The 13,655-nt window shown below is 37.5% G+C and overlaps 1 protein-coding gene and 1 non-coding gene across 2 annotated transcripts in view; one reads left to right on the top strand and one right to left on the bottom strand.

Moving 5' to 3' along the window:
- PPP1R9A (protein phosphatase 1 regulatory subunit 9A) overlaps positions 1-13,655 on the top strand; it is a 278,938-nt gene that overhangs the window by 136,354 nt on the left and 128,929 nt on the right. The window contains 1 exon segment of the mRNA XM_036246637.1: positions 13,306-13,438. Within this exon segment, the coding sequence (XP_036102530.1) occupies positions 13,306-13,438 (133 nt within the window).
- LOC118620555 lies at positions 517-623 on the bottom strand. The gene has a single exon (XR_004957468.1). It is a non-coding gene; the product is annotated as a U6 spliceosomal RNA (small nuclear RNA).

The following is a 13,655-nucleotide window of genomic DNA, read 5'->3' as shown; positions in this document are numbered from 1 at the left end:
AAAATTAAAAATTTTAGTTGGCTAAGTAGGTCTTGATTGGTGCTAGAAATCCTTTCTAAAAAAAATTTTTTTCCCCCTTTTTTCTCCTAAGCTCTGTCAGCATTTGAACCTGTTGAAGATTTTAGAACATTGTGCAACCTTTGTTTTTATTTGCCCCCTGGTAGATAGTGACAAACTTCATGAATGGCTTTGATCTTTGTCTTTAACCTTTGCCATTTTAACTAAGATGTGTCTTGATGTGGGCCTCTTTGACTTCCTCTTGTTTGGGACTTTCTGTACTTCCTGGACTTGTGTGTTTTTTCCTTCACCAGGTTATGGAAGTGTTCAGTCATTATTTCGTCAAATAGGTTCTCGATCCCTTGCTCTCTTTCTCCTCTTTCTTGTACCCTTGTGACGTGAATATTATGCTTCATGTTGTCCCAAAGGTCCCTTAAACTCTTCTTCTTATTATTATTATTTTGAATTCTTTTTTTTTTTTTTTTTTGCTCCTCTGGGTGTTTCCTGCTATCTTGTCTTAAAAAAAAGGAATGCTTTACGAATTTGCATGGCATCCTTGTACAAGGGCCATGCTAATATTCTCTGTATCATTTTAATTTTAGTATATGGGCTACCAATGCAAGCTTTTGATTAGTGTTTAATTATATAATAACAGGCTGTAGTCGAGTCAACTTGACACACAAAAGACCATTACCATTGGGGTGTAGTGTAGTCATCAACCCATTTCATCTAAGGAGTAGGAATCCATTCTAGCTCACCCACCGCTAGGATGCTTTACGTCCCATTACTTTCTCCCATTGTACCAAAGTTAACCTTGAGATTCTCACCCACTATTTGACTCTTAGTTTAGTCTTTTCACATGTTTGCATTTTCTTCCACCACTCTGAGTAAATGCATAATTTCTGGGAGTTTGTATACAGAGTTCCTGTGTTAGAAGCCCCTCTGCCTTTAACCCACACTGTTACATTTGATGATCTTGAAAAAATGATCAAGTTCCCTTCTAGGCTATTTTACTGTTTCTAGGCAAAATCTTAAAACTGGGGTATACTTCCCAAGGTTTTCATGACCCTTGACTTTAGTGTTTAGTTTCCATGATACTTCTAGCCCTTCCATCAGAGGCTTGGTCACCCTTGGGGGCTTGGCATGGGAGGGTGTAAACTTATATACCTGAGGACTCCTGTTCCCTAGGAAAGTCTCACATTTTCTTCCCCGCCTCAAGAACTTCTCAAATGCTCTTTGGTTTGGCCATTGTCCCCCTTTCTCTTTTTTAACCTCAACACCCACACATTCTGTAGGATGCCTCTCTACCTGTTTTTCTGTTCAGACAGTTCAAAATAATCTCCCCCCACGGCCATTAGAGTCACAGCACTGGCCCTGGTTGTGAAAGAAGAAGTGGACACCAACTGCTAAGACAAAGGCTAGAACAGACCTGGACTTGCTGACTCATCCTGCTGCATCTGTACAGGAGGATTAACTTCTGTGAATGAGAACTCAGCCATATCTCTTAGGAGATGACCCCACCGCCCAAAAAAGGTGCCAACAGATGCTAATTACTTCAGTTTTTCTGTGATGATGATACCTCTCCAGTGGGAACTGGACCAAGGCCACCAGTTTATTTTATGCTGGCCACCAGTTGTCAGTTTGTAAAGCATATGTCTCGCATTTAAACCAGAAGTCTGGTTGAGCCGAAAGAGAACATTGCTAATTTCTCATGGGTATGTTTAATTGTTTATAATAGTTTGAAAAATACTGAGAAAAACACGAGCATTGGTGGAATCACTTACTATTCTATTAAACTGTCCACTGGGAAAATTTACCAATTAGGGCTTCACTAACTTAGAATTTGTCCAAATTTAGAATGAGCTAAGTTTATATTTATTTATGATGAAATTTCTTCCTGATTACTCCAGTGCCATAAATTGTTTTGTCAGTGAGATATTAAACTCACTTAAAAAAATTTTAAATATTTTAATAACACATTTGCAGATAAATTATACTAATTATAAGTGGATTCTATTTTGTCTGATGGAAGATATATAGAACCTTCTAAGCTTTATGTTTCATTGATAATTTTTATATATTTGACTGTAATAAAACTCCACTTACCTTGAAATATTCTTTCATCAAATGTCTCTCTCTATAACTTACCTTTACACAGTCAACCATAGTTATTCCAAATTTGAAGAATTTATATCCTCCCTTGGTTTTTTATTATCTAATTGTATGAATTGGTTTATACCAATGATAATACAAAAAGGTATATTTGATTTTATCATGGGTTTTGTATACATTCTACAAATATATGTGGGGATATAGAAATTTACACACTCCATGATAAGAGAAAAACACTATCAAGACATGATTATCTTTGTCAGATGTCAAAGACTAGTTTTTGGAGCCAGAGAATATTCTCTTTTAAGGGATTTTTGGTGGATTATTTTTATATGCATCAACTTGGCCTGGGCCATGGTGCCCATATATTTGGTCAAACATTATTTTAGACTTTTCTGTGAGGGTGTTTTTGAATGAGATTAACATTGAAATTGGTAGACTTTGAGTAAGGCAAATTGCCCTCTATCATGAGAGTGGGCCTTATCTAACCAATTGAAGGCCTTAACAGAAAAAGACTTACCTCAGTGAAGAAGAGGGAGCTCTGTCAGCAGACTGCCTTCAGACTTGACCTGTAACATCGACTTTTCTGGGTCTCCAGCTGCTGACCAACCCTGCAGATTTTGGATTTGTCAGCCTCCCTTTAGAACCCCGTGAGCCAATTTCTAAAAATAAATCTAGCTTACTATAAATATAAATATAAATCATACCATTATAAATACATATGTACACATTCTGTTGGTTCTTTTTCTGGAGAACCTGACGAATACGGGATTCTTTGTATTGCGTTTTGAACTGGAGGGCTGTGCTCTGAGCCACCCATTGTGTAAAGTATGTTTGTTGTTCACGTGCTGTTCCTTAGTTATCCATGAAAACACTAGGCTTACACTTAGTAAATATACCTTAGTCCTTATAGACTTTGTCTTTATCAATTATCTTTATATACACCATGGATATTGCTCTCTGAGCTTCAGATTTCTCGTGGAAAAATAGGAGAAGTGGGCGGGAACTCTCTTTACTTGTTTCTGCCTTACCTACCGGGTCAGCTGGTACAAGAATTAATGGTAATTTGTGTAAAGTTTTATATTGTCTGTAATTTACCTCCAAATACTTTAGTGTATCCATCACAATATTTATGGGTTTAACTTTGTTTTAGGAGTCTTCAGTTAGCATTCCAGAATGCCAATCACGAATCCTCACCCTAGGATTAGTTAATTAGTATTAGAAAGACCCTAATTAGAAGCCTACATCCCAAAGATAGGTAGTTCAAATCTGCACAAGAACTTTTATTAACATTAGAGATGTTACAAATAATTGGTGAAATGAGCAATGTTGAAAATGTGTGAATTGGCCTTAGAAATATTTTATGTTAATTGACTTTGAGTCAGACAGGGCCAGGAAGCTAATAGCTTTTGGAGTAACACCTAATTCTAGTTCTCTTTTGGTCTTATTTTCTGATATGTAGGATTCTGTTGAGTGATCCAGTTGGAAGGTTAGGCACATTCTACCGTAGAAACCTATCACAACTGCTTTAAGTACACCTTCATGCAGGTTACTTGTCAGGGGTCCTTAAGTACAGACATCTGGGACTTGACTGAGCTTACAAGGTAGAGCTGTGGGTTGGTTGTTCATCTTCCTGCTCATCAGTGCTTTTATATGCAGCAGAAAACCCTCACCTATTTAGAATCTTAGGAGACTACTAGTGTGTACCCCCAAATGCCCAATAATAGTGAACTCCAGTTTGGCTTACATTAGTTTGCAATAAGAACCCAACACACTCCCCGGCACACAGTAGGCATTAAACCACTCTCTTACTATCGTGAGTCAGTGAACTCGCCTTGGTTCTGGGGGAAAAAAAGGAAGTTATGATGCATTGTTCTAAAGCTGCCAGAATCCTGCTTTCGGAGGATGGTTTATTGCCAAATTTATTTTTAAAACTTCAAGACATGGACTATCTTCTCCATGCTTTGTCTCAATTCAGAATCTCCTTAGCAGAGCCACTAAAATCATGGGAAGGTGAGTTGGAGTGCTACCAAGGGAGCCTGTGATAAGGGGGGTCTGTTGGTGGAAGCATGTGAGTGCTTGGCTGATGTCCAGGAGCAGGCTGTGCCAAGCCATCATCCGAAACGCAGCAGGCTGGAACCTGGAACATTTTCCATCTTTGATGTGTCAAGAAGATGAGGCGCAACCCAGACGACAGGTAGAACTGAGACCTTGTGGAAGCACTGTGGGAGATTCCTTTCAGTCCATATTTACAGAAAATTCTGAATTTATTTTGACCTGTATTGATTGAAGAAAATGTGTCCTAAGGAAGTAAAGGAAATAAGTCTTTTTTTCTTATTTTTGAAAAAATGTTGCTGTTGTTTCAAAAAAGTGTTGTCACTCAAAACTACCAGAAATGTGAAAAAGAATGATTCTAGTTGAAATCTTATAATACGATTTCTAATCTTAACTGAATTTGTTTTTCATAGCCTTGGATTACTGGGTAAGAAATGTCATTGCTAAGTGTGTTTGTAAGGTGTTACCCCTAAAGGCCTGCCTCTGCCACAAAGCAGGAACAAGGTCTTGTTTCTTTTGATAAAGGAACAGAATACCGTTTTTTGGCTCAGAAACAAGAAGTCTTAAATGTAAACATCCTTTTGTTTGCTTTTCTCAGTCAAATAACAGGAACAATATGAAGGTGACTGAAAAAATGTGTATATCTTGATGGGGTTGACTATTAGGGTCCAGGATGCCCTTGGCCTTTAGATTTTTTTTTCATTGCCTTAACATCATGAGGGGGCTCTGATTATTATTTGAGGAACTATCCGTATTTTTGCAAAGCAATTGTGGTAACATGAATAAAAATAGTAGAACTATTATAAGAATATTTAAAGAATTAAGACCCTGTGGATGAAATGGGAAGTTTTTACCAAGACCAACTTACTTGCATCTCTGAGGTTCATCCTGGTCAAGGCAAAACAAAGCCTGGCAGGAGGTGAGCTGTTGTGTAACACGGTGCCCCGCTCTGGACGCAGGGAGGGATCTGGCAGGCCAGTCAACACTGTTGTATCAAATGAGTTACGTAGATTTTTTGTTTCAAAGGCATTAAGCATCATGGTGGATGAAATATTGAAAACACTTATAAACAAGAGTATAAGGCGAGTGTAGGTATCTGGGGAAATATTTTTATCTTCTCATATTAGCCTGGGAAAACTTTCCTTCCCCCCACATTGAAACAAGCATGGTTGCATGGATTATCTCATTTCATTTCACACCACCTTTATGGGGTAGATATTATTATCATTATAGCCATTTTGTAAGTAAGAAAACTGAGGCTTATAGGTTTTACAATTTGACAAGAGCTAGAGAATTTAAGATGTCTTTAAATTAGATTAAAATTGGAACCATACCAGTTGGGAATAGAGATTAGATAGGAAGATAGATGTAGATACAGAAAGCACAAAATTCTGTGCTCACTTGCAAGTATCTCTGTAAATACTTAGATGTAGCATTATTAGTCAAAGGCATTTACATTTAAAATCTTGATAGCTAGTCTCAAATTATGCTTTCCCCCTGCTTTTCGAAGAGTATCCCTTTCTCTACATTTTCACGAACTCTGGATATTGCAGTCTTTTTATTTTGAACATTCTTATGGGCAAATACATGGCATTTCCTTGTAATTACATTAGCTTAATTTTTAATGAAGTTGGCATCTTTACATCATTTACTGAACATCAGTATTTCTTCATTGAAGTCTCAATTAATTTTCTTTTTCCTACTTATATATGCACTTGTTTTAGTTGATAAAGCCTTTTATATATTACGGATTTTTTTTTTTTTTTTTGGTACATGGGGAACCGAACCTGGGACTCTCTGGTTCGTAGGCCAATGCTCCAACCACTGAGCCACACTGGCCAGGGCTATTATGGATATTTATATCAATATTTAGCAGTATTCCCTTCTACTCTTTTTTTTTTTTTTTTCAGATAGAGCGGGAGGGAGAGAGAGGAAGAGAGAGAGAGAGAGAAACATCGATGTGATTGGACACATCGAGTGGCTGCCACCCGCACGACCAACCAGGGCCGGGGACAAACTGCAACCGAGGCACATGCCCTTAGCGGGAACCGAACCCGGGTCTCTCTGTACCGCAGGCCGATGCTCTAACCACCGAGCCAAACCGGCCAGGGCAGTATTTCCTTCTAATAGTTCACTGTCATAACTTTGTAATGGTAGATATTGTTGTCTGAAAGTTTTTAACATTTTTAAAAAATTGCACGATATTTAATTTGTACAAGTGTAGTCACAGAAGTTTGTTGAAGTAGTGCATTAATTTTCCTTCCTCAACTCTACTCCAATTTTTTTTTTAATCCTCATCCGAGGACATTTTTCCATTTTTTGTTCAGACAGAGTGGGAGGGAGAGAAAGGAAGAGAGAGAGAGAGAAAAACATCAACACGAAAGGGACACATCAAGCGGCTGCCACCCGCACGACCAACCAGGGCCGGGGACAAACTGCAACCGAGGTACGCGCCCTTAGCGGGAACCAAACCTGGGTCTCTCTGGACCACAGGCCGACGCTCTAACCACTGAGCAAACCGGCCAGGGCTCTACTCCAGTTTTAAAAAGATGAAAAACGACTCTTGCTAAAAATAGTTTGAGAACTCTTATCAGTTTTGCTGAATACCAGGCCATATCAAAATCTCAGTGGCTTACAGCATGTATTCTCATGTTGGTGTGCAGGTGGGCTGCAGGTCCAGTTGATCTAAGCTGGGCTCAGCCGGGTCAGGCTAGACTCCAGGCTCACTCTCAGGTTCGGGTCTCCTCCATTGATCCTCGTCCTGGGACCCAAGCTGAAACAGCTCTTGTTGAACACGCTTTTACTCACGGATCGCAGGAGCTCGGGAGTTTATGAGGAGCACGGGATGTTTCTTCTTCAGGCTTTTGCTGACAGCTTGCACACTGTTACTTCCATCTCCAGTCCATTGACCAAAGCAAGTCATTTCACCCACATTCAGTGGAGCAGAACATGTCTCACTTACAGTAAAAGGCACTGCGAAGTACATGGCAAAGAGTGTGAATACATAATTCCTGGTACATGGAGGAAGGGATCCAATCTCTGCTAGAATAATTAGCTTCATATAGGGGTGGACAAAAGTAGGTTTACACAGTTGTATTTTGAAAGCACATCATAATGTAAGCATTTAGTTCCACCTTTTCTAACCCCCTCAGCAGTAGAGATTAAATCTGTTGTGTTGAATGCATTTGAGGAACGCATTTAAAAGAAAAATAAATAGATTGGTGAATTCTTAATACAACTATAATGTTTAGATATCAAGTTTTAAACTTCCAAGTTTAATCTTGAGTCTGAATAATCAGCTACAGCACAAAATGGTCCTCATTCTATTTAATATTGTCCGTAACACTTGCTAAACCTGCAGGTTTTCCCTTAATTTTATTCGTAATTATCTTGAGACTTTATATTAATCGACCCACCTGTATAAAATGGGCAGATTACAACTATAACCTCTTTACAGTTCATAGAGGTGTCGATGGGACTAAACAAGAATAGGTATTTTATTATACTGCCATGTACACAATGAATGCTCAAAAAATGTCAATCTTCCCCACCCCCTTCCGAAGTTTATGTTTAACGGCATTTTCCATGCAAGGTAAGGAGTTTGTTTACTAGAATTCTGGAATTATTTCTGCCTACCTTGTATGCAGCCTTCATATTTTCAACTTGGAAAATATTCTATCTAATTTTAATACACTGCTGTACAGATGAGGAAATGTATCCCAGAAAATCACAGGTGAGGTTAAATGTCATTCAGAAGATAAGATCAGGATGGGGACCCAAGTTCAGCATGAACTGCCAGCTCCTTGTGTTTTTCCTGCTGGGCTGTGCAACAGTAAATGTGGGTTGCTACCATCTCTCCCCAGGTTCGTACCAGGGTGCCAGAGGATGCACCGGATTCTCCTAACCTCCATCTCCTAACTTCCATCTCCATGCTCAATAAAAACGTAGGCCTTCTAGACCTTGTTCTTTCGGGGGGCCACCTCTATGGAAGTGTACTAGAGCTAGCTTTCTTAGTACTTGAGCTTTCTTAGAGGCAGTGAGTGAATCTGAGTTGTTTTTCTAGTGAGGTTTGGCTGTATGCTAATGGCCATTTCTCATCAATCCACAAGTGTGGGTTAACAAAAAAAATTATAGAACAGAACTGTCGCCTCCCTTACCGGTGTGACGTCACAGGCCCGGGCATAGCAGGTATGTTTTGTATAGTGTTCACCTTCTCACATTTTGCTTAATTACAGAGACAAACAAAATTTTGCTTGTTGGCAGCAATATAAGGAATTAGAGGTGGTGTTTTTGTTTTGTGAAGTCCCTTAATTGTAATAAGTTAATATGTTTAAATAAAAGGAAATAAATAGACCTTAGCATTACCTAGTATATCTGTTTGGGTTATATTCTCAAAACCATTTCTCTTAAGTATTAGTTCACTTAAGTATTCATTTGCCGCAAGGGATTTTTTAAATCTTCACCCGAGAATATGTTTTTTATTAATTTGAGAGAGGAATGGGGTAGAGTGAGAAACAGAAATATGGATGTGAAAGAAACATTGATTGGTTTCCACCCACATGCGCCCTGACCGAACCCAAAATTTAGGCATGTGCCCTGACCCGGAATCGCACCCGCAACCTTTTGGTGTACAGGATGACACTCAAACCAACTGAGTAACCTAGCCAGGGCTGTGCCAAGGGATTTACAATCATAAGATGTCCATCTATCCCTTAATTTTTAAAAATTACAGGTACTTTCTAATTCTCCTGATGTTCATTTAATCCCTTCTTTTAGATGATCCATACTACTTAACACATGTTCACTTCCTAAGATTGACTATTTAGAAATGAAATACTGTATGCATGGCAGTGATTTAGCTCAAGGAAATCTCAGGGTAAAATCTATTTAATCGTATATTAGTGCTGGTTAATGAAATTAGGTTTTTAAACACTTAAAACTCAATATCTTTAGGAAATTGCCTGCAGTTATTTGTAGGAATTAGTCAGTGTATTGAGACAGATTCAGTAACAAATATTGCCTTATATACAATTTATAGAATCACTACCTTTTGTAAAGCGTCAGTTATAACAATATTTAATTATTCTACATAAAAGAAACATTTAAATAGTCCCACTAGCAGGCTGTCTGAATTGAAGATGTAACCCAAGAGGGGCGTTATGCCTTATTACCTCACTGTTCTGGCAATGATAACAAAGCAGTTGTTACAGAAGAGGTCGGAAGTTTGAGTTTTGTGGGACATATTTTTACCTAATTTTATGAATTATATAGTTGAGGTAGCAGCATTGCGTTTACTGTGTTTCTGTAAGATACAGTTAATGCATAATAAAATCTGGCATAGGAATGGCCCATTGCTGTCTGAAGAGAATGGGCATTTACCAGCCTTTTCTTGTTTTCTTAAATGTTTAACTTCTTACCTAAATGGTATGTGACATTCACCACTACGTTCTACTTGCCACAGATGAAAGAGAATCACGCCTTTGCCACCACAGACATTGCACCGTTCAATGGATGGGACTCAAAGTGGTGGCCTGCGCACACACATCATGTATAGCATTGCTTTTTTTTGATGTTTTTATTGATTTTTTTAGAGAGAGAGGAGGGGAGAGATAAAAACATTGATGTGAGAGGGAAACATCAATGGGCTGCCTCCTGCATGTCCTCTACTGGGGATTGAGCCCACAATCCAGGCATGTGCCCTGACCGGGAATGAAACCAGGACCTCAGGGCATAGGATGATGCTCAGTCCACTGAGCCACACCGGCTAGGCCATATACCATTGATTTTTAAACTCATTGTTTATTCATTTGATTTAGTGTTTCTAGAATCTGTGGCTTTGTAGGAAGGTCCTCTCTAGCCTAGTAAACATCATCGCATATATTTTTTAGCACTTTTATAATTTTTTGTGCTTAATAATCTGGATTTGACTTTTGTTAATGATATGAAATAGGAATATTCTCATTTTTTCCCTACTATATATATTAACTAATTGGAATAGAAAAGTAGAGGAGTGGAACAGAATAGAATATAAAAATAGATCTACCAGGGGCCAAAACTACATTGCCTTAATAAATGACATTGTGTTATATGTTTTGATATTTGATAAGGTGTGTTTTCATCCTTATTCTTTTTTTAAAATATGTTTTTATTGATTTTTTAGAGAGAAAGAAAGGGAGAGAGAGAGAGAAACATCGATTGGCTGGTTCCTGCACTCCACCTACAGGGGATCTAGCCCACAACTCGGGCATGTGTCCTGACCAGAAATCAAACCGGGACCTCTCAGTCCATGGACGACACTCAGTCCACTGAGTCACACCAGCCAGGCCCTTGTCTTTTTTATGCAACTTGTTAGTTTCCATGAAAAGTGTGAGTGTGAGTTTAATTTTGATCGCTCAGAGTTCATAAGTCAAATTGGAGCAAACTGACATTTACAGTAATGTAGGAGCATAGATATCTTGTACAATATCAAGGATTTTAATCCAGGAACATGGCCTGATGTTACACTTATTCAGGGCTTTTTGTATTCTTTAATTAAGTTTTATAGGGGAGAATAATGTGCATTTATAATCAATAATTCTTAGATATTTTATAGTTTTTGATCTTTTCTGTTATAGTTCCTAAAACCATTGTGGTGTGGTGTGAGTGTGTATTCTGTTACTTTCCTAAGCTCTTATTAGTTCTAACAGTTTTTCTATTAAATCTCTTGGATTCTCCAAGTAAACAATATCTTAATCTCCAACTAATGAGTTCTGGTTTTCTTTGTCAAATTTTTATAGTTTTTTTTTCTATGTGCCCACATAATTTACCAGACTATAAGCAAGATGAAGATGAAAAGTATCTTACATTATTTCTTTTCTACAGAATGAGATGATTGCTAGGTGCCTCAAAAATTATACCAAGTATCATTTTCCAATATGTAGTCATATAGCTTTTGGGTTGTTTTATTTGATTTCAGCATACCCTCAAATGAACTTTATAAACCAGTCTGATTGGGGAAGAACATTTGAAAGCAGAGTGTTTGGAGATCCTGACGAAAGTCAGGAAGATGTAAATTTATTTGAAACAGTCACCTCATACTAATATTTTTATCTCTATCTATATACACACATGCATATATACATATTTGTTCTCTTACTATATAGTAGCAAAATTGAGCTATATTCCAGAATGAATATCATTTCAATCTTTTTTCTACAATTATATATTTGGACTCACTAGCAGGGGAGGACGAGTGGCAAATATCAATGGAATGATTTTCAGTTATATCTGCCAGTAGTTTCCAGGACATGTAAGTTCCGTATCGGCTAATTTCTTTATTTGTACTATAAAGGTTTGCTCCCATAGGCATGTTACATTGCAGCCCACTCAACTATTGATGTTTTCCAAAAGATACAGATACAGGTAGTTGTTGTTTGGGATCTTTTATTTGAAATACACCTTCCACCTCGTCTGTATTCAAGTATATGAATCCTTGTTTGTCCTTTAAGACTCAACTCAAATACCCTCCCCTCCATAAAATTCTTCCCTTTCTCAGGCAAATAAAAAAAAATTACTTGATGTATTCCTCTGTTACATCAGTTACCACATTATATTGTAGTTGTTTGTTTTGATTTTCGGTGTTCTGACGAAGCTGCGAGCTACCTCAGACTGTGTCTTCTTCATTGTGTAGCACGTGTCTGGCATAGAGTCGGGATTTTTGATGAATGATTAATGTGAATAAGTGATTACCAAAAATATATAAGGAAAGTGAAATACCAAAAGGGCTGTCTAAAAGAAAATCACAAATCTGACAATTTGAGGGCTCTGACATTTCTAAACGCCATTTAGGAATGTGCATTTTGATGTTGCAATATTGATTATGGTGGAGAAATGTGGTGGACACCAAGTGTCGCATGAGGCTGTGAAATCATGTTGAAAGTCAGGAAAAAAAATTCATTCTGCTACAAATCCTGTACATGACATGATTTTGAAATGTAGGAACAATGCAACCTCTGCTTCTATATATGCAATGTGTATTCCTAATTTACAGGTTACCATATATAGCATATAAGAGTTGCCAGTTTTCCCATGTGAGTATAAAGCACACCTTGACTGGCAGGGCCAGCTATGTAGACAATGGACTTGATTTCTTCTATCTCTGACCTTCTGTTCTCCTTTCTATTTTCATTGTAGTTTTTTATGTGTTTTTTTTTTTTGTTTTTTTTAAAAACAACTCAGTCCTAGTTTTTAAGATTTGGGGGGACATTACAGAGTTTTAAAGGCACAGTTTAGATACTTAACAATTGTTGAATTTAATTGAAAATATCAGTTTTCATTGTACCTATTTGGACTTGATGAATTATAAGTTTCTTTTAAATATTCTTCAGTGTGTCGAGCAAGGGATTTATACCTATTTTCAGTTACTTTTCAAATAAAACAAATATTTCAGTTGAAATGAGAACAATCAAGTTTCTTGTGACTATGTCTGAGTATCACATGTATAGTCTTTTGAATGATTTGGAAAGGAAGGAAAGCTAGCAGTATCCTATTTGTTCTGCTGCTCTCAAGCAATATTCTGAAAACCATTACATAGGAAGGTTCAGTGAGAATTTAACTTAAATCTACATGCAAGTAAAATGAGAGATGACAGATAAGAGCTTAACACAGCCCAGTACACTATAGAATAGAAATCAGTTTCAGTGATTCTGTGATTGAAATACATTTTGGTACTGACACACTACAGTGTTGAGGCTTGTAGAGGTCATACCAAAAAATAGGTTCAGTATGGGTGTTTGCTTAGGTAGCTTCTAGATGCTTCACCTTAGTTGTCTCAGGAACCAGCATTGCAGCTCGTTGGTATACTCCGATTCTGTGAAGAGTTATTAATACTGCTATCCAAATGTAGTCTGGGGCTATGATTGTCTACAAAACTGTTAAAAGTGGTAGAATGACTCATACATTTAGAAAATTAGTAAGTTATATTTATTCTCTTTAATTTTTCCTCTTAACATCTCAATTGACTTTAAAACCAAAACAGTTTAGATGAAATGATACAAAATTTGTAATTTATGTACTTGGGGATACTTAGGTTCGTTTGTTTTGTAGTAATTGAGAAAGCCATCTTTTGGGGATTATCATCTTTTCGTTCATCTCTCCCTACAGGTTTTCAGCACGTACTCCAATGAGGACTATGACAGGAGAAACGATGAAGTTGACCCCGTGGCCGCTTCAGCCGAGTATGAGCTTGAAAAGCGTGTAGAAAAGCTGGAACTTTTCCCAGTGGAACTAGAGAAAGGTAGATGAATTCTACAATGTTTATAATATTATTATGTGGTTGTATTAATAATACAGAAATGACTTGATTTTTCCCAAGTATAGTTTTTTCCCCTAAGAATTTGATCAAGTTTTAACTCTTATGGAGGAGTTTATCAAACTTCAAAAATAGTTGATATAGCCCTGGTCAGTTTTGCTCAGTGGTTAGAACATTAGCCTGCAGACTGAAGGGTCTCGGG

This window comes from Molossus molossus, unplaced genomic scaffold (assembly GCF_014108415.1).
Source record: "Molossus molossus isolate mMolMol1 unplaced genomic scaffold, mMolMol1.p scaffold_m16_p_7, whole genome shotgun sequence".
Lineage (NCBI taxonomy): Eukaryota > Metazoa > Chordata > Mammalia > Chiroptera > Molossidae > Molossus > Molossus molossus.
Note: the sequence above shows the minus strand (reverse complement) of the source record. Positions and strands in the feature narration are given on the sequence as shown.